General features: G+C 47.5%; 1 protein-coding gene across 1 annotated transcript in view; it reads left to right on the top strand.

Annotated features, from left to right (window-relative positions):
- The window catches only part of CC2D1B (coiled-coil and C2 domain containing 1B), a 40,359-nt gene that overhangs the window by 9,965 nt on the left and 6,265 nt on the right, over positions 1–24,129 (top strand). Inside the window, exons 5-21 of the mRNA XM_077278048.1 lie at positions 2,876–3,019; positions 6,994–7,116; positions 7,777–8,011; positions 8,151–8,260; positions 8,843–8,918; positions 8,997–9,068; positions 9,572–9,696; positions 10,227–10,299; positions 10,390–10,514; positions 17,581–17,728; positions 17,824–17,996; positions 18,173–18,301; positions 21,134–21,192; positions 21,423–21,539; positions 22,333–22,406; positions 23,520–23,578; positions 23,761–23,812. Coding sequence (XP_077134163.1) covers positions 2,876–3,019; positions 6,994–7,116; positions 7,777–8,011; positions 8,151–8,260; positions 8,843–8,918; positions 8,997–9,068; positions 9,572–9,696; positions 10,227–10,299; positions 10,390–10,514; positions 17,581–17,728; positions 17,824–17,996; positions 18,173–18,301; positions 21,134–21,192; positions 21,423–21,539; positions 22,333–22,406; positions 23,520–23,578; positions 23,761–23,812 — 1,894 coding nt within the window. The remainder of the gene's footprint in view (positions 1–2,875; positions 3,020–6,993; positions 7,117–7,776; positions 8,012–8,150; positions 8,261–8,842; positions 8,919–8,996; positions 9,069–9,571; positions 9,697–10,226; positions 10,300–10,389; positions 10,515–17,580; positions 17,729–17,823; positions 17,997–18,172; positions 18,302–21,133; positions 21,193–21,422; positions 21,540–22,332; positions 22,407–23,519; positions 23,579–23,760; positions 23,813–24,129) is intronic.

Below are 24,129 nucleotides of genomic sequence, written 5' to 3'. Positions count from 1 at the left end.
CCTTAGTCCGTTTCGGGTGGCTGGTCAACCGGAAGAAGTCCTGCCTTATCCCTTCTCAGCGCATCATCTTTCTGGGCATGCTCTTCGACACTCGCCAGTCCAGAGTCTTCCTTCCCAAAGACAAGAAATCCACTCTTTGTCGGGACATACGCTTGCTCCAGGGTCCTCGGCCTCTCTCTCTCTCCGTTCGGCCATGAGGGCTCTGGGGAGGATGGTAGCAACATTGGAAGCGATTCCCTTCGCCCAATTTCACTCGCGGCCCCTCCAGCAAGCCATTCTGTCTCAATGGGACAGGTCTGTCTTCTCCCTGGATCGGCCAATCCGTCTCTCTTCTCGGGTCAAACAGTCTCTCAACTGGTGGCTGACGTCTCCTCTTGTCTCCCAGGGCAGGTCCTTCCTTCCAGTTCACTGGCAGGTGGTGACGACGGACGCCAGCCTGCTCGGCTGGGGTGCGGTGTTTCGCCACCTGACGGTCCAGGGCCGTTGGTCGTCGCAGGAGTCGTCTCTGCCAATCAATGTCCTCGAAATTCGGGCCATTTTTCTGTCCCTCCGCCACTGGGAAACTATTCTCAGGGGCCTGCCAGTCCGGGTCCAGACGGACAACGCCACGGCCGTGGCATATGTCAACCATCAGGGGGGGACCCGGAGCTCCCTAGCCCTTGCCGAGGTCTCCAGGATCCTCCTTTGGGCAGAGTCTACAGTTCCAGTGATATCGGCGGTGCATATCCCCGGCGTGGACAACTGGGCCGCCGACTTCCTCAGCCGCGAGGGCCTCGCGGCAGGGGAATGGTCCTTGCATCCGGAGGTCTTCCATCAGATTTGTCTTCGATGGGGGACTCCGGACGTGGACCTCACGGCGTCTCGAATGAACAGGAAGGTTCCGCAGTTCGTCTCCAGGTCTCGCGATCCTCTCGCAGTGGGCGTCGATGCTCTGGCCATCCCTTGGTCACAGTTCGGGCTGCCTTACCTGTTTCCACCCCTTCCACTTCTTCCCAAACTGTTGAAGAAGATCAAAGCGGAAGGAGTGCCGGTCATCCTGATCGCCCCGGATTGGCCCAGGAGAGCTTGGTTCGCAGAGCTCGTCAACCTTCTCGCGGACGCCCCCTGGCGCCTTCCAGACAGGCCCGATCTGCTGTCTCAGGGTCCGATCTGCCACCCGAATTCTCGGTCGCTCAGTTTAACGGCGTGGCTGTTGAGACCGCGGTTCTAAGAGCGTCCGGCCTTTCAGACCGGGTGATTCATACCATGATTCAGGCTCGGAAGCCTTCGTCTTCCAGGATCTACTACCGTACCTGGAAGGCTTACTTCCGTTGGTGCGAGTCCAACCGCGTTCCATCCATGACCTTTTCCCTGCCTTCTCTTTTGGCCGTCCTTCAAGGAAGGACTGGATTCGGGCCTGGCTCTTAGCTCCCTGAAGGGCCAGGTTTCTGCGCTTTCCATCCTCTTTCAGAAGACTTTAGCTTCTCGGCCACAGGTTAAGACCTTCCTTCAAGGAGTGGCCCACACTGTCCCGCCGTACAGGGCCCCTGTGGATGCATGGGATTTGAACCTGGTACTGGACGTCCTGAGGGTTTCTCCCTTTGAGCCCCTTCGGGAGATTCCTCTATCAGTTCTATCTTGGAAGGTGTCCTTTCTTGTGGCCATCACGTCTATTCGCCGCGTTTCCGAGTTGGCGGCTCTGTCTTGCCGACCTCCGTTTTTGGTCATTCACCAGGATAAGGTGGTCTTCCGACCTCCACCTTCTTTTCTTCCTAAGGTGGTTTCAACCTTCCACCTCAACGAGGACATCATTTTACCTTCCTTTTGTCCAGCTCCGACTCATCCTCTGGAGCGCTCTTTGAACAAGCTGGACCTTGTCAGGGCTGTGAGGATCTACCTGGATAGAACCTCCACTTTTCGAAAGACTGATTCCTTTTTCGTCATTCCTGATGGCACGCGCAGAGGCCAACCGGCTTCTAAGGCGACTATTGCTCGCTGGATCAGAATGGCAATTTTGGAGGCTTACCGGGTCAAGAACAGAGTGCCCCCTCCTGGGATTAAGGCTCACTCTACCCGGGCAGTCGGCGCCTCCTGGGCGGTGCGCCACAGGGCTTCCGCCCTACAGCTTTGCAAAGCGGCAACTTGGTCTTCCATCCACACGTTCGCCAAATTTTACAAGGTCCATACCTACACTTCGGCGGATGCCAGCCTAGGCAGAAGGATCTTGCAGGCGGCAGTGGTGAGTCCTCTGACCTGATGGAAGTCTGTTTTTCCCGCCCTTGGGACTGCTTTGGGACGTCCCATGGTTCCTGTGTCCCCCAATGAGAGGCGATAAAGAAAACAGGATTTTTGGTTGCTTACCGTAAAATCTGTTTCTTGGAGCCTCCATTGGGGGACACAGCTCCCTCCCAATGTTTCTGTTATATGTTTTTATGACTGTTCTTATGTTTACAATTCTCAAGTTTGTGGTTATGGTTTTTCAACCTTGTTTCTTATCTCCTACTGCTTTCTCACTAACTGAAGAGTATAATGTCAGTCGGTGGGGTGTACACTGCAGAGGAGGAGCTAACTTTTTTATTTGCATAGTGTCAGCCTCCTAGTGGCAGCAGCATACACCCCATGGTTCCTGTGTCCCCCAATGGAGGCTCCAAGAAACAGATTTTATGGTAAGCAACCAAAAATCCTGTTTTTCACATTGCAATCTGCTGTTTTCTGTAAGGTCACAGAGTCCGGGTCCTGGGATTTGCACCCATTCTCTTAGCACAGTGCTGCTTTTTCACTTATTATCCATCTATCTTGCTGCAGAATGTAAATGATAAATTCTCCACCCTTTCTAACCTTGCTAAAATGTCAACATATGAAAAAAATGTTATTTTTTTTGTGGTTTTCGTAATAGGCTGAGCTCCAGGAAGTGGTGGGAGAGGATGAAGAGGAAGAGACATCAACCTCTTCAGATGTTGTAGAATTAGCCGCACCTCAGCAGGTGGAAGATACAGACCCTGCACCTCTCCTCACCTCCACCCTGAAAAGCCCATCTCAGGTAACTGCCCCAGAACTGAGCAGCGCCCCCTACTGTTCTCACATTTGTATGTATGTGTAACTGGAGGTTTCCAGAACTGGAGATTTATCAGATGACAATTTTGGAAGTTTATTTTTTTCTGGATTTCATTTTCTGCTTGTTCCATCTTTAGTTTTTCGGTCCAGGGTGCAGTCAGAATTGCAAAGACCTGCACAGAGTATTGCATTATTTACAGTGCAAGTGCTGTAGGAACCTTGGGGTGACATCTGGCCTCAACATCAAAGCAGACATGTATGTTGGCACCCCTGATGATCAAGAATCCCAAGCAATTCTTGATGGGAGGGATTGACTTAAAAAAAAAAAAAAATGGTGGTCACAAACTTGTTTGATATGTAAAAATGTTTTGGAAGCAGCATCAGATCTAACATGTCCCTTTGAGGAGAAACTGATGATCAGGGATTCTCATTGCCTCTTAATTGCAGTTGCCATTGATTTTTAATTTTCGGGGGAAGGATGGATTAGGATTGGGAGTGGGGAGATCTGGCGAGTTAGGTGACACATCGGGGCAGATTTATCAATACTTTCTAACTTATAGAAAATGCAAAATTAGATTAGAAAGTCTTACAATGCGTCAGATTTATCATAGTGGTGCAAGCACAATATCTGATGCATCTTTGGACTATCTACTCTGAGTATACACCGCCTATTATTTGGCTTTCTTTGTGAGAGAAATATGCACCAAAATGATGGTGTCATGTGTAATCTACGTCCCTTTTCTCCATAACTCGCCTCCCCAGGGCGTCTAATGCCCATAGCAAAAGACCAAATTGTAAATATCAAGAGCAAAGTTTTTGAACAAAGTTTCTAAAAAATAAATGTTCTGACATCATTGCACTGTTAATCAGTGGGAAACATGCACACACAGTATGGCCATCAGCCTCTTCTGGTCGCACTGAGACTTGGCGGTATTATTTTTTTTTTTCCGTTTTGTTAGTTTTAACTACAGAAGCACATGGAATATGTATAAGGATCAGCCTCACTTTCTAACGGATATTTGCTGGAAGAACCCCTCCCTCGGCTGACACAGAGGCCGCACTGTTCCCTCTCCCGGCCCTGTGTCCCTGTTTTTTTTATTTCCACCAGTAACTCTTTCCACTCGCTCCTGCAGTGGAATGCATGGGCATCGTCCCTATGACGAGAAGCTCGACGCTAAGCATAAAGCTTTTACTGGTCTGATCCTAAACCCCAGACAGAGATGACATTTACGATCTTGTCCCTGGGGTCACTTGTCATCTTCCAGCGTGCTTCAGTATAGGACTAATCTCAGGCTTGCTCACCATGCCAGTTAGAACTGGAGAAGATGCAGATATGATGGTGAGTACGAGAGATCCCCTTACTATATGATGGCGAGTACTAGAGGAAGAGAGGAGTAAGCAACTGATAGACACCTCTGGTGCCAGCTTATCTCCTAAAGAATCAGAAGGATGGGGCATGATAATGCAATATGCCTGCTCTTTCCGTTCCCAGATATCATATGTTGTAGGGGGATAATTTTAAGGCTTTATACACCTTGTATTGTTGGGCAATATTGCTGAAATCCATTGATTTGGTCAACATTAAAGGGGTTGTCCGGGCCGGGTACAACATATTGTAGGTTATCAATATGGGATCATCAAGGGTCTGGCACCCCCAAGAATAAGTTATTTCCTCTAATGGGTAAAAACACTTTGTAAGATGATGCAAAGTGCAGCTCTATTCTGTGTGTAGCAGCTGCTGCTGGGTACTGCAGAGCTGCCTCTATAGTAAAGTGCAGCTCTATTCTGTGTGTAGCAGCTGCTCCTGGGTACTGCAGAACAGCCTCTATAGTAAAGTGCAGCTCTATTGTGTGTAGCAGCTGCTGCTGGGTACTGCAAAACACCCTTTATAGTAAAGTGCAGCTCTATTCTGTGTGTAGCAGCTGTTCCTGGGTACTGCAGAACAGCCTCTATAGTAAAGTGCAGCTCTATTCTGTGTGTAGCAGCCGCTGCTGGGTACTGCAGAGCAGCCTCTATAGTAAAGTGCAGCTCTATTCTGTGTGTAGCAGCTGCTCCCTGGGTACTGCAGAACAGCCTCTATAGTAAAGTGCAACTCTATTCTGTGTGTAGTAGCTGCTGCTGGGTACTGCAGAACAGCCTTTATAGTAAAGTGCAGCTCTATTCTGTGTGTAGCAGCCGCTGCTGGGTACTACAGAACAGCCTTTATAGTAAAGTGCAGCTCTATTCTGTGTGTAGCAGCCGCTGCTGGGTACTACAGAACAGCCTTTATAGTAAAGTGCAGCTCTATTCTGTGTGTAGCAGCCGCTGCTGGGTACTACAGAACAGCCTTTATAGTAAGGTGCAGCTCTATTCTGTGTGTAGCAGCCGCTGCTGGGTACTGCAGAACAGCCTCTATAGTAAAGTGCAGCTCTATTCTGTGTGTAGCAGCCGCTGCTGGGTACTGCAGAACAGCCTCTATAGTAAAGTGCAGCTCTATTCTGTGTGTAGCAGCTGCTGCTGGGTACTGCAGAACAGCCTCTATAGTAAAGTGCAGCTCTATTCTGTGTGTAGCAGCCGCTGCTGGGTACTGCAGAACAGCCTCTATAGTAAAGTGCAGCTCTATTCTGTGTGTAGCAGCCGCTGCTGGGTACTACAGAACAGCCCCTGTAAAAGGAATAGGAGCTTTTTTGCAGTACCCTGCAGCAGTTAATACACACTGAATGGAGTTGCACTTTGCAGCTCCTTACAAAATTGTTTCCATCCAGCAGCCACTGAAGCAAATAACAGCTGATCAGTGGGACCACCACCGATCTCACAATTATGACCTATTTGATGGATAGGACATCAATATACTGAAGCCAGACAACCCCTTTTAACCCCTTTTTGTACTGGGGTCTTAAAATAGTCAAAAAATGAAATGTTTTGAAAGGCGTAGCATGAGATTGGGAAAGAAAATTCTATTTTCTTGCAAGAAGAGAACAGCACCACTCTTGGCCAAAGGTTATGTCTGGTATTGCACGTCATTTTAACGTTGGTTAGCTATAATACCAAAAACGTTAGAATTTGAATAGATTATCACAAAATGTATCTGGGGGTACAAGATGGTTTAGGGGCGCCCACTACCGGTCCTATATTGATCTCCCTGTCACTTCTCATCAGTTCATGTAGTGTTTCCATGCTCCTTACCAGTAAAAGGGCGTATTTATGAGATATAAGCCCAGATCCAGGTGAATGCAGTAGCACCTGGGACTAGGGGAAGACTCGCAGAACAGAAGCTCTGAAGGGCATGTCACAATTGTAGGTAGCAGAATAGGTCATTGTCTAGAGGTTCAGCTCTTTTAGCATCTGAAAAGGTAAGGCCTGAGCCACAAAGATCTGACCGGGGTAGATCAATCTGCCCTTTCCTGCATAGGACCCCCAAGTGTTGCAGACCACACCATAAGGGCCTGCCTGAGAATTGGGTATCGAACGGAGACTCGTGGGCTCCTCATAGAGGAGCAAAGTAGCACCTGTAGTGGATGTGAGATCTCTGGTTTGTAGGGATGGACTATAAGATGAGGCCATCAAACGGCTTGGTGTTTACGTATATTGGTTTTTGTAGGACGTATTGCAGCTTTGGCATAACAATAGTGGATATCGGCTGTGCTATACCCAGATTGCTGCTGCTAGCTAACTAGATACTGCTGTCAATCAAAAATGGAAAATAAAAACAAAAATTATAAAACTTGGGGGGGGGGGGGGGGAGAAAGGTAAAAAAAAACAAAGTGCCAATATGTACTCTAATTATGTAATCTCATACTGGGTATTAAAGGTCGTGCACTGATCTCACACAAGGTCACTGTGATTTATAATTAGTTATTTTCGTCTTTATTCCTATCGGAATGAAAGGTTTTTGTCTCAGTAAATGCTTTGTGTTTTCTGCGCTTCATTATCTAATTAATGCATATTGTGATATGACCCACTTTTTTGTGTACTCCGCAGGCGAGCGCCGGGGGACTCGTCCAAACGCTAGAGGAACGGATCTGCAACTACAAGATGGCAATTACCAATGCAAAACAGAGCAACGAGGGCTCCAAAGCCCGGCGCTACGAGCGGGGGCTGAAGGTCAGACCCTCTTGTTACAGTATTTCCTGCTTTGGGGCATCATGACATCCGTATTTAGGTGCTAACCTCTGCACATTTCCTTTTATTCCAGTGCTTTGGGTCCTATACCTCAGTATGGCACAGATTGCAGCACAGCTCACCATTATTTGTGCATCTGTGCTATTTTTGCCCATCTAAAATTGGCACCACTTTTTAGAAGTATGTCCCTCCTGTGACCAGATTGCTATGCCATATGGCAATAAAATCCATTAAAGCAGGGCTTGTATCTCTCCAGACACGTTTTAGTTAACTCAGATCTCATAAACTTACAATTCCGGGGCACGTTTTCCTGGATTATTGTTACGTTCCTCCTGTTAAAGGGGTTGTCCACTACCTGGATGTAGATAGAAGACTATAGCTCCATACACTGTGTCGTGGCCGTTCCTGGTTACTACAGCTCAGCTCCTAGCCACTTCAATGGGAGCTGTACTGCTGCTGGGGAGAACGGACACTACACAGGTTAGGGAGCCATGCTGCGTCGAGTCAGTGCTCCTGTTACCGGCTGATTAGTGGGTGTGCTGGGTCTTGGACCCCCACTGGTCATAAGCATAGGCCATCAATATCTAAATAGTGGACAGCACTTTTAACAGTCATCACATCAATTGTCTCTCCATCTTGCAGACACTGGAGTCTATGTTTAAGGCAGCCAAACAAGGGAAACCAGTGATAGAGGAAGAAATGCCACCTCCAGTGGCCTGTGGGACGTCTACGACACCTGCCGAAGCCGCAGTGGTGGCCACAGAGGAAGAGCACCCTAGCCAAACTGAAACCCTTCCCACAGGATCTGCCAGCAGCCAAGACCAGCCAGAGAGGACAGAAGTGTCAGCTCCGGGGGCCGAGGAGCAAAGTGAAGACGGTAGGACTCCTCCTAACCCATACATGGTCTCGGTGCTTTCTTAGTTCGGTTCCCTGCCACCCCCCGATCATACACCATAGCCATATACGACAGTATGTCCGCCCTATGTCACCACCACTGTAATGTTATTAATTCACAGAAACAAAAACTGTGCTGACATCGAGACAGAGGGAGTACAAGATGGCGGCTCTGAGAGCGAAACAGAGCGGAGATCTGGAGAAAGCCAAGGAATACATGAAGATTGTTAAGGTATTTATTGGGTGCATGCAGTGGATCACACATGGTTACAAGCCGCTATACTACAAAGGAATGCAGGCTCATCATCCACACGTAGGGATGAAGAATATTAATACTGTTACATGATCAATATTGATTTCACAAAAAAAGTCCCCACGTAATATTACATTCCTGTAATATAAGAAAAAGTTTTCAAACTTCCTCATCTCGGATCTTAAAGGGATTGTCCACTATCGGACCGGTGTCTTGCCTCTCCTCTGTACTCGGAGTTGGGTTCCCCACCAGTATACTAGTATCAAAATCCGGTGGCCACTGATCGGTTGCAGTGTTCACATTTTGTCTGACAACGAGGAAGCATTTAAATGTCGCTGCCAGGCAGCGCCAATCGCTGTTTTTAAAGGCAGGTGCACAGATTTCATCTGCCCTTTAAGGTGTGGGCTCAACTCCTGTGCCTACTCCACTTCAGCATACATTAGTTTTATCATACATCCGGGTACAGGAAGTGGATAATAAGGAGGTTTCTAGTAGCGGACAACCCTTTAAAAGTTGTATCCTCTCTTAAATATGTCCTCAAGGTTCTGTTTTTTATTTCAGAAATTCAGCAATGTTCTGGAAGCTCTGGAGAGCGGTCAACCTGTGGATATTAGCCAAATGCCTCCTGCTCCAAATGGTATGTAAGGGCAAAAGCAACAGAAAAACCTGCAGACATCATGGATTTTTCTACCATTTTTTTTCTCTTGATTCTTAGACCACAATGTAAAGACCCCAGAAGTTGCAGTAGCTCCAGAACCTCAACCATCCGTCCCTGTAACTGCACAAGGTGAGAGTGGACACAAAGTGAGTTTAGAATATTACTGGGGGTGTCCTGCAAAACTGGTCCATAGGATAGGTTGATAAGAACCTCATCTCTGGGGGGGGTTCACAGTTAGGACCGCCACTGACCATGAGAACTTGGGAAGTGACCATCGAGTGTGCTTCTGTTTCGTTGACAGAGATACCTTCATCAGTCCCATAGTCAATGAACTTGAGCAACAGCACAAATGTGCGACCACTGCTCCATTCAAAGGGACCGTGCAATTTCTTTTCATTTTTGCAAAGAGCGAGGGTCCCAGCACTGTGATTGACATTTATCAATCACAAAACCGCTAGTGGTGCTGTGTGACCAGTGGAAGAGAATCTGATTTTCCTGACCCTGCTCTTCCTTATATAAATGGGTGTTTATAATAAAGGTATATTGGTAAATTGCTTCGAAGGGGGAGGGATGTAAGTGAGCAGGGCAGAAATAAAGCTGGTATTGACCATGTCCTGTCTTTTGTGGTATAGCAGCCCCGGCCAGTTCTGTGTTACAAGGTCTACAACAGAGAATGGAGAGATACAAAACTGCAGCACAGCAAGCCAAAGGCAATGGCGATGACAGAAAAGCAAGAATGCATGAAAGGATTGTGAAGGTATGAAGGAAGGTCCATAATATGTCTTTATCATTTCCATACGCCAAGGAGTTTTCTGTTGGAAGTGATGGGTTGTGCACAGTGACGCTTCCAGCTACCACCGGTGCAGGACACTACGATGGGGACCCATTCACTCGGAGCGAGATGTTTTGCCGATCCCTGCTCAACGGGAGTGCAGGAATTTACTGGGGTCCTAAAAGTTGGCCACCCCCCACCGATCATAAAGGCACATGCTTGTGATATGATATAACATTGTTTTATTTTACCCCAGCTGGTAGGTGCGCTCTCATTCAGAGTTAGGCAAACGACAAGTAAAGTCGTGTTCACCGCAGCTCGGGGCCAACATTGTGTTTCTATGCAGAGGGCTGCACCTTTATTTTATGGTCCACAGGGTATTAAAAAGAATGTCTCAGTTATGTAAAAAATGCTTATGAATCAGCACAAATGTTATTTCTGCTATGATCTGCTGCTGAGAAAACTTTGTCTACTTTCATAGAAAGCCAATTAACCCTTAGTATGTTTACCTGCAGCAATACCAGGATGCCATCCGAGCACATAAAGCCGGGAGACAGGTGAATCTGGCCGAGCTTCCTGTTCCTCCAGGTAAACCATGTATATTGATATAAAGCAAGAAGGCGAATGTCGTAGACTACGACAGGCTTTCAAGTGTAAAGATCTCGGTTTTTTATATAGGCTTCCCTCCGTTTCCTGGTATGGAGGACACAGAAGGTGAGGGGAGCATGGAGAAAGCGCTGGAGGCTGCCCACAAACTGGCAAATGCCAAGGAAGATGAAGAGGCCGAGGATGAAGATGAGGAGGTTAGATAATGTCTCCTTTAAATGTTACTTTGCTATCCATGTATAAATGAATTTTTTTATTTTTTTACAAATCACAAGAGACTGTACAAGATTGTACCGTGACACTAGAGGAAGGGAGCTCAAATACTTGTGACGGCACAGGACGCATCTCGTGAATGCTCCATACAAGATCTTATGATTTATAAGGAAATTTGCTGATTTTTATGGCTAAATTAGTAAACCTAGTTATCTTTTAGTTAAAATACAGATCCAATGCAAAAGAGTGCTTCTCTTGTTTGTGCATTACAGGGACAGATTATTGAGGAACTCTCATGCTCTATTTCTCCTGCGATGGCGCGGTCAGGTCCCTCGCAGATTACAACTTGCAATTTGTTTGTGATAGAGTTTGTAGGCTCTGGCCTGATTACTGGATCTGTAGCCGGCGCTCCTCTGATGCTGCAGACGCTGCCTGTGCTTGTAGCATTGGAGGACGCACCGTTCAGACCAGCAGAGCGACCATGCTGCCAGTCTGAACTGTCAATCTTCAGGAGGTCTCCGCAAACGAGAAGCCAGGAGATAGCAGAGTGGTGCGCTCCTGAAGACAGAAGATCAACTCATGCTTTTTAATATTTTCATTATTAATTATCGTTAAGAAAGGATTTTTCAAAAAAATTTTTTTACGTGTGCAAGATTGATGTCTTTAGAGGGAGTTTGTCAGCAGTATAGACCCCTCAGAAGGGAAAAATATCTAGACAAGCAAGGTTCAAAGCCGTTTAAACATACTTATGTCAATGGGCACTTCTACTGAAACTGAATGGGAGGAGACACAGATATTAGAAAAAAAATTTTGACAGTAAGGGTGATCAATGAGTGGAACAGGTTGCCACGAGAAGTGGTGAGTTCTCCTTCAATGGAAGTCTTCAAACAGAGGCTGGACAGACATCTGTCTGGGATGATTTAGTGAATCCTGCTTTGAGCAGGGGGTCGGACCAGATGACCCAGGAGGTCCCTTCCAACTCTACCATTCTGTGATTCTACTACATTAATGACCAAGAAAAAGAAGTTTCTCCTACGCCTCATTGGGGGACACAGGACCATGGGTGTTATGCTGCTGCCACTAGGGGGACACTAAGTAAACACAGAAGGAATAGCTCCTCCCCTGCAGTATACACCGTCCTGCTGGCTCTCAGTGAACCAGTTCTTGCTTAGTGTCCGTAGGAGGCACTTGGGTCTGTTTTCAGACCCCACCGTTTTTATTTTAGCTTTTTACTTTTTATTCTATTTTTCCTTAACGGAGCGAATGGGGGAGACGGTTCCTTTCTAGGCTCCGATCTCCCCCGAACCATCAACAGGCGAGAACGTGGAGCGTCCCTCCCGTATCCTTTCCTGCAACGTTGGATGCCAGCCCTGAGCTCATATTATGGGCGACGGTTCCTTCGCGTTCCGATCTCCCCCCCTCCATAGCAGGCGACCACATGGAGTAGCCCTCCATCTACCTCTCCTGGAGCCAGGTGCGTAGCCGGACATGATACTGTATATATGGCGCCCGTGCAGCCCCCCTCTGCATCACCACTGATATAGCGGATGACGCATGGTGGCAGAAGCTCTCCACCCCCTCCCTGACTATGGCGACGGTGGATTGAGCACCGGCCCACCGCATCTACCGTGAGTACACTGCGGGGGCCGAGGCGCTGGGGGGTCCTGGTCCCCGGGGTATGGGAGGTCCGCACCTTAAGCCTGTCTCCGTGGGTGGTCCGTAGTGCGGCAACCCCACGAAGGAGTGCAGCTAATGATGGCGCTAATAGCGGTCGCGGCGCTGCAGGCTGCAACCACAGAAGAAAGAAGAAAAAAAAAAATCGCTCAATACAGGCTGGAGTTTTGGCCACGCCCACCAGCAGATAGCCCCACCCACTTTTCCTGGCGCTTCTCGTTCCCTGTGATGAGCTCCCACTTCCTGGTCTTGGCGGCCATCTTGGGACACCCACAGCCCTGATGCTGCAGCACTGCTCCAGCATTTCCAATCACAGCCCTCAGGACTAGCGTTTTTCTCTGCCTACACTGCGGACCTGCCCTGGGGACTCAAGACACAGGACCTGGGTAAGTTGCAGACACATAGCTTAACCCTTCCCCTGCTAGTAAGCGCTTTCCTCCAGGCTTTACTATGTCTCAACCAAAGCCTCACAAAAAGTCTGGGAAAACCCACACTGTATTTTTCGCTGCATGTACCTCTTGTAAGGTATCATTACCCCGGGGTCACAATACTGCATTGTGCACAGCTTGTGAACGGGTGACGGCTCAGGAACCAGCTGTGGCTGATACTGAACCCAGTGAGCCTAGTCCCCCTGAGTGGGCTACCTTCCTTTCCTGGTCTATGGCATCCCTGGCAAAAGCGTTAGACTCGTTCCGAGACGCTTCCTCTAACCAGGGCACTAATACGGACGACGCTTCCGATGGTCAGAACCCCTCGTACTCCTGGGGTCGTACTTTGCCAAGGAGTTCTCACTCTTCCAGGAAAAGGACTCATGCCATATCCCCAGACCATCACCAGCTTTCGGGTTCTGAGAGCTCCATTTCTCGCTCCCCTTCCATTGGGGCTAGTAGAGAACCTGTTTCAGAGGACGATTCTGATACGTCCCTAGATCAGGAATTTCATCACGATCAGGAGACTCTTGACTCTCTAATTGAGTCAGTGAATAAGGCTTTGAGACTTGAGGAGGAACCCTTATCTAAAACGGATCATGCCGTGTCCTTTAAGAGGACCAAACGAGCTCACAGAGTGTTCGCCACTCATCCCGAGTTTAAGCAAATTGTTGAATCTCACAGGATCATGGGCAGAAGCCCATGGAGTCCAAATATCCCTTTGCCCAGGATCTAAGAAAAGATTGGTCACAATCTCCCCCAGTAGATCCTCCGGTATCGCGCCTGGCTACGAAATCTGTTTTATCCTCCTCAGAGGGCGCCTCTATTAAAAATCCAACCGATCGTCAGATCGACAATATGGCGCATTCAGCCTTTGAAGCCTCGGAGACTGCACTCTTTTCATCTTTTGCCGCTACGTGGGTGGCTAAGGCTATGACCCACTGGGCTGAGGTCTTGTCTTCAGCAGTACTGGATACCAATCTTCCCCCCCGAGATAGCAGACCTCGCTACTTAGATAGCCGGAGCTGGAGATTTTGTAGTGACCGCGTCCCTGGATGCCGCTGACTGCACTTCTCAAGCAGCAGCAAATGCCATCACCATCCGGAGGTCCTTATGGCTCAGGGACTGGCGTGCGGATTCTACTTCCAAAAAGTTATTGACTTCTCTCCCATATCAGAGCGGTCACCTTTTTGGCGAAAAGCTCGACCAGTTAATTTCTGACGCCACTGGAGGGAAGAGTAAATTTCTTCCACAACAGAGACCCTCTCAGCCCTTTCTGAACCTGCAACCACAGGCGCGGTCACGATTTTTTCGTTACAACTCAAACTCAAATAGATTTCTTATTGTGTCCTCCAAATCGTTTTTTCCTGTCTTCTCCCAGGGCAAAAGCATCAGAGTTCTTCAAAGCTATAAGCTCTCTGAGAAAAGACGGAGTTATTATTCCAGTCCCTCAAAGCGAAAGGTTTCAAGGTTTTTATTCAAAGCTCTTCATTGTTCCAAAGAAGGACGGTACAGTACGGCCCATACTGGACCTAAAACTGCTGAACAAGTTTGTCAGGGTACGACGGTTCCGGATGGAATCGCTTCGCTCTGTCATCGCCTATATGGAAAAAGGCGAGTTCCTGGCGTCTATAGACATCCAGGACGCATACCTCCACATTCCTATTTTACCTTCTCACCAAAGGTTTCTTCGCTTCGCAGTTCAGGAAGATCACTTCCAATTCGTTGCTCTGCCCTTCGGCCTCGCCACCGCTCCCAGGGTATTCACCAAGGTCATGGCGGCTGCCGTGGCCATACTCCACACCCGAGGAGTGGTGGCGCTCGCTCCCGTATTTAGACGATATCCTCATCAAAGGCCCCTCTTTCCGCTCCTGCAAGGAAGCCGTGGTCATCACAATAGATACCCTTTCTCGCCTGGGTTGGAAGATAAACTTCAAAAAATCTTCCCCAGTGCCGGCTCAGCGAATTTCCTTTCTAGGAATGATACTCAACTCGTCCCAGGGGTTGGTTCTTCTTCCCCCGGAAAAGATCTGTCTTACAGCGAGAAGCTCAGAAGCTCTCTCAGCCTCGCTCTCACTCTCTGCGCTTCAGTATGAGAGTCCTCGGCAGGATGGTAGCAGCTATGGAGGCGGTTCCATTTGCCCAACTACACCTCCGTCCTTTACAGCATGCCCTCCTGGCTGTTTGGGACAGGAACCCGTTCTCCCTATACCGTCGGTTCCTCCTTCCCCAGCGAGTCAGACAGTCTCTCAGGTGGTGGACATTGAAATCCTCCCTGAATCAAGGGAAGTCCTTTCTTCCAGTACACTGGCTGGTTGTGACGACAGACGCCAGTCATCTAGGCTGGGGAGCGGTGTTCCTTCATCACACTGCTCAGGGCCGCTGGTCCCCCCAGGAATCACGCCTTCCAATCAACATCTTGGAAATCCGGGCGATCAGGCTGGCACTTCTCCAGTTCCATCCCTTCCTAGCAGGTCGCCCAATCAGGATTCAGTCCGACAACGCCACTGCAGTGGCATACATCAACCGCCAAGGGGGAACCTGCAGCAGGGCAGCCATGACAGAGGTAGGTCACATCCTCCGATGGGCCGAGGAAAACCGCTCAATGATCTCTGCGGTTCACATCCCGGGAGTGGACAATTGGGAGGCAGACTTCCTCAGTCGGCAATGTCTCGACTCCGGGGAGTGGTCTCACCATCTGGAGATCTTCCACCAGATCTGCTGTCGTTGGGGAACCCCTGATGTGGATCTGATGGCCTCACGGCTGAATTCCAAGGTTCCCGACTTCATGGCTCGGTCCCACGATCCGGCAGCCATCGGGGCAGACGCTCTTGTACTCCCGTGGCATCATTTTCGGCTTCTGTACATATTTCCCCCGCTTCCTCTCCTGCCGAGAGTCATCGAGAAAATCAGAGTGGAGAGGGTACCGGTAATCCTGATTGCGCCAGATTGGCCTCGCCGGGCGTAGTACGCGGAACTATTTCAACTAGTTGCCGACGTTCCCTGGCGATTACCGAATCGCGCAGATCTGCTATCTCAAGGCCCCTTTTACCACCTGAACTCAGAGGCCCTGTGTTTGACGGCATGGCCATTGAGTCCTGGGTCCTAACCCAGGCAGGTTTCTCTCCAGAAGTCATAGCTACCGTGATCAACGCTAGAAAGCCTACGTCTATGCGTATCTATCATCGCACTTGGAAGACTTTCTTTTCATGGTGTAGCAACCGAGGACGTTCTCCTCTACATTTTTCCATCCCTTCCATTCTCGAGTTCTTACAAACGGGTTTGGACTTGGGTCTCGCCCTTAGTTCTCTCAAGGGGCAGATCTCAGCCCTGTCTGTTCTCTTCCAATGCAGGATTGCCAACAGATTACAGGTCAAGACGTTTATTCAGGGAGTCTCCCATCGGGCGCCCCCCTATAGGATGCCGTTGGAACCATGGGACCTTAATCTGGTCCTCGGAGTCTTGCAACAGGCTCCTTTCGAACCTCTACAGGAGGTTTCCCTGTCTCTTCTTTCATGGAAAGTTGCTTTTCTAATTGCGGTCACCTTTATAAGACGAGTCTCCGAGCTGGCGGCTCTGTCCTCTCAAGTTCCGTTCCTGAATTTTCATCAGGATAAGGTGGTTTTAAGGACATCCCCCTCTTTTCTACTGAAAGTTGTATCCTCTTTTCATCTCAATGAGGAGATTGTCTTACCGTCACTCTGTCCGGCACCAGTCCATCGCATCAAGAAGGCCCTTCACACACTGGATTTAGTGAGAGCTCTTAGGAGATACATCTCGCGGACAGCGTCTTTCCGCAGGTCAGATGCCCTATTCGTGTTCCCGGAAGGACCGAGGAAAGGGTTATTCAAGAGTCCTACCGAGTCAGAGGTCTTCCTGTCCCAGCAGGGATTAAGGCTCACTCCACTCGGTCAGTGGGTGCGTCTTGGGCCATCCGGTACCAAGCTTCGGCAGCACAAGTTTGTAAGGCTGCGACTTGGTCCAGCCTGCATACCTTTACAAAACATTACCACATTCACTCTCAAGCCTCGGCAGATGTGACCGTCGGCAGACGAATTCTGCAGGCGGCTGTGCCGCATCTGTAACTTGTGGGTGCAAGTAGCAATTGCAGTTAATTGTTTCCCACTCAGGGACTGCTTTAGGACGTCCCATGGTCCTGTGTCCCCCAATGAGGCGTAGGAGAAAAGGAGATTTTTGTGTACTCACCGTAAAATCGTTTTCTCCGAGCCAATCATTGGGGGACACAGCACCCACCCTGTTAGCCTATTGGCTTTGTTTTTTTAAGTTAACTTGGTTTTGACATAGTTCATCCTTGTTAAATAATTAAGCTCCTACTGCTTTGTTACTGAACTGGTTCACTGAGAGCCAGCAGGAGGGTGTATACTGCAGGGGAGGAGCTATTCTTTCTGTGTTTTCTTAGTGTCCTCCTAGTGGCAGCAGCATAACACCCATGGTCCTGTCCCCCCCCAATGATTGGCTCGGAGAAAAGGATTTTAGGGTGAGTACACACAAATCTCCTTTTTATTCTGACTCGTGACGTGATGTAAAGTGTCCAGTGGGCGTTCCCTTTACCATGACTTGTCCTGGAGTTTCTGCAGTAAATGCCACAACCCTGCCCCTCTTCTCAGAGTGGCGAGACTCGCATCCATCCAGTAGACCGCTGAAATGGTTACACAAGACCAAAGGGGAATAGATTGGGAATTGTTTTGTGCAGAGGGTCTACGTTAACTGCTGCTCTGGTTGTGAGCTGTGTACAATGACCATAGAATTATGTAAAAAGTTATACCATCGCTCGTTTGCAAAAATGTCCGTTCAGAGCAAAAACTTACCAGTAAACTGATAAAATATAACTCCAGTCACATGTATATGATGACATCTGTCAGCAGTATGGGAATAATGAAATGCGAAACTCTAATATTGTTATATTTCATTATATTTTATTTTTCAGGGTGAACAGCCGGCAAAGAAACCCGTCCCTCAAAAACCCACCCAAGTTGTAAGGCCGCAGGTGTCGCCAGCTGCACAACCACAAGATGAGATGCTCAAAACCAAAGGTGCGGATACGGCGGGATCTCCGGAAAGTCTCCCCCCTGCAGGTATTCTTTGCAAACGTTCACAGTATGATCCAGTGCAGGACGCTTCGCACTACATCGGTGCCACGGCCAACACTAATCCTGGTTTTGTATTTCAGTGCAAGAGCAGATGGAGTTCTTGGAGAATCGGAAAAGACAATACAGAAAAGCCGCTCTACAAGCCAAGCAGAACAACGACCTGGAACTGGCCAAACAGCACATGAGAGTGGCCCATGTTCTCCAAGCCTCTATCGACAAACTCAAGAGCGGAAACCTGGTGGACATTTCCAAGGTGGGAGCGATGTTCAGATTTGGAACAACATTGCATCGTTTTTATCCCTTCATGTCGTTAGTATTTGCAAAAACCGCATCCACAGACTCATCTAAGTGATGCAATGTGTCCACACACGTAGATTATTCTCTGTGGATAAATCTTGCATTCACTGGTCTGAATTCCAAATCTCCCAGGTTCCTCCTCCTCCACCTGCGGATGAAGACACTGACTTTGTCGTGGTGGAACATGAGGACGGCCGGCAAGCACAGAACTCGGATGAGGTTTATGCTCAATTGACAAAGATTCTTCAGGAGCAACATGAGGTACATGACACGAATCCCCAAACTATTTCACCAGTTCGCTCACTGCAAAGTGAAGTTCTGCACTTGGTGCCACATGTGGGAATTGCATAAATCCGGTTTGTAAAATAAATGTCCTGATTGGAAATGTTCCCTGTATAGATGTAGTTTGTAAAGCAGGACCCATTTATTTCATGGGGTAGATTAAAGGGGCTTTCCATTTTCAAAAAATCTGTTTGTAGTAAGAAAAACAAACACTCGCCCTCCCCGGGTCCAGCGCTGAGCCTGCGCCTCTACCCTTTGTCTGTTATTGTGTGCAGCCCTAGCGAAGTGTCGACAATACTGCTGCCAATCCATGAGCACTTGTGTAGGCTACACGGACCGTGCCACTGGGCTCATCGATTGGCTACAGACAACTACAAATATCAGGAGCAGCAGCGGAAACTCTGTGCTGGACACGTGGAGAATGGGGAAAAAAAACAAGTCTGTGTTTTCACTACAAACTGCGCCTGGGGTCACAACATTCGCAAAAACAGAAAATCCCCTTCCCGATACATGGTGTACTATTACGTCATATAGTGTGGTCAAATATATGGAGGGGGGGCCCGAGCTATTCCACACTTGGTAGGAGCCGGCTGTGTTATATAGCCAGCATCTACCACCAACGGCAGCAATTGGAGTATGCTCCGATCACTGCAGTATACCTCCTCAAATGTCAATCACTGTCAGCAACATTTAAAGGGATACTTCAGGGGAATTAAAAAATATATATATATATATATATATATATATATATATATATATATATACACTCACTGGCCACTTTATTAGGTACACCTGTCCAACTTCTTGTTAACACTTAATTTCTAATCAGCCAATCACATGGCGGCAACTCAGTGCATTTAGGCATGTAGACATGGTCAAGACAATCTCCTGCAGTTCAAACCGAGCATCAGTATGGGGAAGAAAGGTGATTTGAGTGCCTTTGAACATGGCATGGTGGTTGGTGCCAGAAGGGCTGGTCTGAGTATTTCAGAAACTGCTGATCTACTGGGATTTTCACGCACAACCATCTCTAGGGTTTACAGAGAATGGTCCGAAAAAGAAAAAAAATCCAGTGAGCGGCAGTTCTGTGGGCGGAAATGCCTTGTTGATGCCAGAGGTCAGAGGAGAATGGGCAGACTGGTTCGAGCTGATAGAAAGGCAACAGTGACTCAAATCGCCACCCGTTACAACCAAGGTAGGCCTAAGAGCATCTCTGAACGCACAGTGCGTCGAACTTTGAGGCAGATGGGCTACAGCAGCAGAAGACCACACCGGGTACCACTCCTTTCAGCTAAGAACAGGAAACTGAGGCTACAATTTGTACAAGCTCATCGAAATTGGACAGTAGAAGATTGGAAAAACGTTGCTTGGTCTGATGAGTCTCGATTTCTGCTGCGACATTCGGATGGTAGGGTCAGAATTTGGCGTAAACAACATGAAAGCATGGATCCATCCTGCCTTGTATGGAGCATCTTTGGGATGTGCAGCCGACAAATCTGCGGCAACTGTGTGATGCCATCATGTCAATATGGACCAAAATCTCTGAGGAATGCTTCCAGCACCTTGTTGAATCTATGCCACGAAGAATTGAGGCAGTTCTGAAGGCAAAAGGGGGTCCAACCCGTTACTAGCATGGTGTACCTAATAAAGTGGCCGGTGAGTGTGTATATATGTGTATATATATATATATATATATATATATATATATATATATATATATTTGAATGGACATACCTTCGTAAGCTATAGAGCTAGCATCCATAGTGTTGTTTCTAATACTGACAGTTCCTGCTTTTGAATGTGATGGTCGATCTGCTCCTCACTGTTCCCCCTCCCTTCTGGGGCTTTATGTCCTGCTCCTTCCATTAGCCAAAATCAAGGGGCATAGCCAAACTGCAGTCACTCTATTTGTACTCTTCCTGCCTTCACCTCCCCTCCGGGTCCATGTCTGCTATTTTCACAGCTCCTTTATTACACTCATAGCTCCCTCTACACTGCTGGACAGGTCATAAAGAAGCTGCAAATACAAGATGTGATCAACTGCAGAACAAGCCACTCTATTTGTACTCTTCCTGCCTGCCAGGTCTGCCTGCCAGGTCTTAAAGAAGCTGCAATCCACTGCACAACAAGCCATGACAATGTGTAATGTGCACTGTCATGTGTCAGGCAGGGAGCAGAGGTGCCGCGCTGATCGAGGCATCGGTGCCGCGCTGATCGAGGCATCGGTGCCGCGCTGATCGAGGCATCGGTGCCGCGCTGATCGAGGCATCGGTGCCGCGCTGATCGAGGCATCGGTGCCGCGCTGATCGAGGCATCGGTGCCGCGTTGTGTGTGGATCAGCGCTCTACCTCTGCTCCCTGCCTGACACAGGACAGTGCACATTACACATTGTCATGGCTTGTTGTGCAGTGGATTGCAGCTTCTTTAAGACCTGGCAGGCAGACCTGGCAGGCAGGAAGAGTACAAATAGAGTGGCTTGTTCTGCAGTTGATCACATCTTGTATTTGCAGCTTCTTTATGACCTGTCCAGGAGTGTAGAGGGAGCAATGACTGAAATAAAGGAGCTGTGAAACTAGTGGGCATGGATCCCGAGGGGAGAGGAAAGAAAACGTTCTTTGTTAGTAGATCTCCACTCTTGATTATACGGGGCACCGAGTTGTGTGACCCTTATCTTATGTCTATATGATTTAATTCAGAATATAGAAAGGGTATGTAACCATGAAACGGCCTCTGTAATGGGCCTGAAGCTTAACATTTTTATCATTTTGAAGACCAATTAACATTGAATTTCATCTTTTTTTTTAAATTTAGAAATGTATGAGATATTCTAAGCAGTTCACACACATGGGTAACGTTGCAGAGACTACAAGGTAAGCGTCCTAAATCTTCACATTTCTATCAGTATATAAAAATGCTGGCGGCTGCTGCCATTCTGAAGAATACTGGATATTTCTATCAATGAATGGCTTCAGTCAGGGTCTCGCCTGCAGATGTCTGAATGAGGCCTGATAGAAAGATAATCACGATCAGGGGATAGAGTCGCGGAAGAATCCTTCGTGTTCAGGCAGTCTCTGTTACATTGGTTGCTTTTTTTATTCAGGTTTGAGAAAATGGCGGAGGACTGCAAGAAAAACTGTGAGATTCTACACTTATCGCAAGCTCAGGGCCTGGATCCTCCTCCTTATCATTTTGAGGACAAGACGCTGAAAATAGTCAGGTATCGCCTTATGTTACTCCATAGACTGCTGACTAGAGAAATAGATGAATAGTAGCAAGCTGTCCCCGGCGATGACCCCTTTAGTCAGCTGGTCTGAGGGGGCTGTGTTCAGAGTCGGACCCTCGCCAATCGAAGGGCCTTTGACTTTATAGTACTGGAAATCTTTAATATTGGAATATGTGTATTCCGCTTCTTGTACAGTTGTATTAGAAATCCCTGTGTACAGGCTGCACTTGATCAGCATGGATTCCTGCACTGTATGAGTCCCGTGTGCTTCCATAGGAGATGCATATGGCTTTACATATGGAGTAATGTATGAATTATAACATTTTTTTGCATCAAACTTGCCATCCTCGTTTAGAGGGGAAAGGATTGTAGCCGGCTTTGTAAGCAGTGAGGACAACGGATTAGCAGACAGATTTTTAGACCACCGCAGACTCCCATTAGAGAGTGCAGCTGAGCTGGAGCTAGTGATTATGGCTACTGATTGTTACATAGATTGGAAAAAAGACCTTGGTCCATCAAATTCAGCCTTTCTCCCCCAATTTTACATTTTGTCACTAAATGAACTATAACCAGCAATGTTATGTGTATTAAGGAAAATAGTCAGCTCTTTTTTGAAAGCTGTTATAGTGTCTGCCGTTACTACCTCTTGTGGTTGAGCATTCCACAGTCTGACTGCTCTAACCGTAAAGAACCCTTCCACTTTTAAGACCAAAAATCCCTTTAATGCCTAGCTGTTTTGTTTTTTCAGATCACGGGATGATAAAATTGCTTTCTCTCCTTTCCACAGGGTTTTCTCAGAACTAAGTAGCACAGAGATGCTGCTTATTATAGTTCGAGGCATTAACCTTCCCGCTCCTTCAGGTGAGAATCGAGCCAGAGCTCAGTCTCTAGTCACTAAGTATCTGGTTACTATTTAGGTTTCATGCTTTCTGCTTATTTTCTTGGTTAAAACATTAACTCTTGGTAGCTGTATGCACTACCTTTATGGAGCGACCATAGTTGCTGAGCCCATTCCATGCAGTGCTGGCGTCGGCTGTGTTACACAGCAAGCACCCGAGAGTGACTGCTGCAGTCAAGCTTGACATCGGCATTTAATCATAATAAGGCCAAGCTCAATTATTGTTTTTTCTTTGTATTTTTGCATTATATGCAAGCCAGGGTGTGGCCTCCCTCTCCTGAGCTGGCAATTACATTTTAAGGCTTCCCCAGACTGGTGTCCATAGGTCGTGACCCGGTCCTTTTGTCTGCTCTTATTCACACACTGAGGTCATCTCTTGACACATGGTAAGGTTTGTAATATTAGTGTATGACTGTCCCAATCAGGGTCACCTTGTCGACGGTGGGATGGCTTTTATGCTTTTTTTTTTTTTTTTTAAATCAAAAACCGTATTACCAAGAACCCCGTGTTATTTAAATGCACTTTTGCTTTTTACTTATTTAGTTAAAGCAGTCTTTTTGCCCATTTTGTTTCTTGTAGGCTTTGTAGCATTTAATCATAATATATTTTTTTATTTTTACAGAGGCAACATATTTCTCAGCACTTTGGGCATTCCCGTTTCTGAAAACCTCTATTCCCGAGTTGCAGTTAATTAAAAAAAAAATAATAATCCTTTACTCACCCTTCTCGGGTCCAGCTCGGAGTCTCCATCTTTGCTTCCAGTGTTTATTAATGTCTGCAGCGCTGATGTCACATTGACGTTGCTGTGGCTAATGCTATCAACTTGTGCAGAGCTGTTGAGCTTAGTGATTGGCTGCAGCGATGTCGATGCGACATCAGCGCTGCAAACAATAAGACACCTGGAGCAGCAAAGGACCTGGGGAGAGTGGGAAAAGGTTTATTGTTTCATTTTTATTTTTTTAAATGCATCTGGGGGTCAGGGAATTCCAAAACTGGAAAAACCCTTTTGAAAGTTTTTCAACCTGGTGGAAACATTGATGCATTATTAATCGATGCTGTATTTGTCTTCCATACAGGACTGGCCCCCAGTGATCTGCAGGCGTTTGTAAAGTTTGACTTTCCTTATCCCAGCACGGTAAGAGTTGTGGAACGTCACCACAAGATTCCATTGCTATGGAGTCCCTTTATCTCTGCTGTAACTTTTCCTGTGTCGGTCCGTTATATGTGCAGGACAGTGGTAAGAGACCGTGGACACGTGCACAATATGGCAGCTATCAGGCTGCAGTAATAGAACATTTCCCTACTTGTGTTTTGCAGGAACAGCCTCAAAAGAATAAAACCTATGTTGTAAAGAACACTAACTCTCCAGGTCAGTTTTCACCTTAACTTTAAGGGACACAATTTACCAATGTAAAAATTTATATTTGAAAATGGGGCTGTATTAAATCAGTTGGTCAACCACTAAAATATCATATTTATTGTTAAGAAAAAAAAAAGAGAAAAATGGCATTTGTAAACATAGTACTGCGCTACCTAGTGTGCAGTAGATGAGCAAAAAGATTCTAGTCCAGCAGCCACGTCTGTAGCCCGGCCCAGTGAAACTCCCCATATGACATCGCATAAGACGCCAGAGGTGGTAGGTAGGAGTAGGTTTGCACCCTTGGCAGAAAAAAAGATTCCCCTCCC

This window comes from Ranitomeya variabilis, chromosome 8, assembly GCF_051348905.1.
Source record: "Ranitomeya variabilis isolate aRanVar5 chromosome 8, aRanVar5.hap1, whole genome shotgun sequence".
NCBI classification, from domain to species: Eukaryota; Metazoa; Chordata; class Amphibia; order Anura; family Dendrobatidae; genus Ranitomeya; species Ranitomeya variabilis.
The sequence above is the reverse complement of the archived record's forward strand: the minus strand, read 5'-3'. Positions and strand labels throughout refer to the sequence as shown.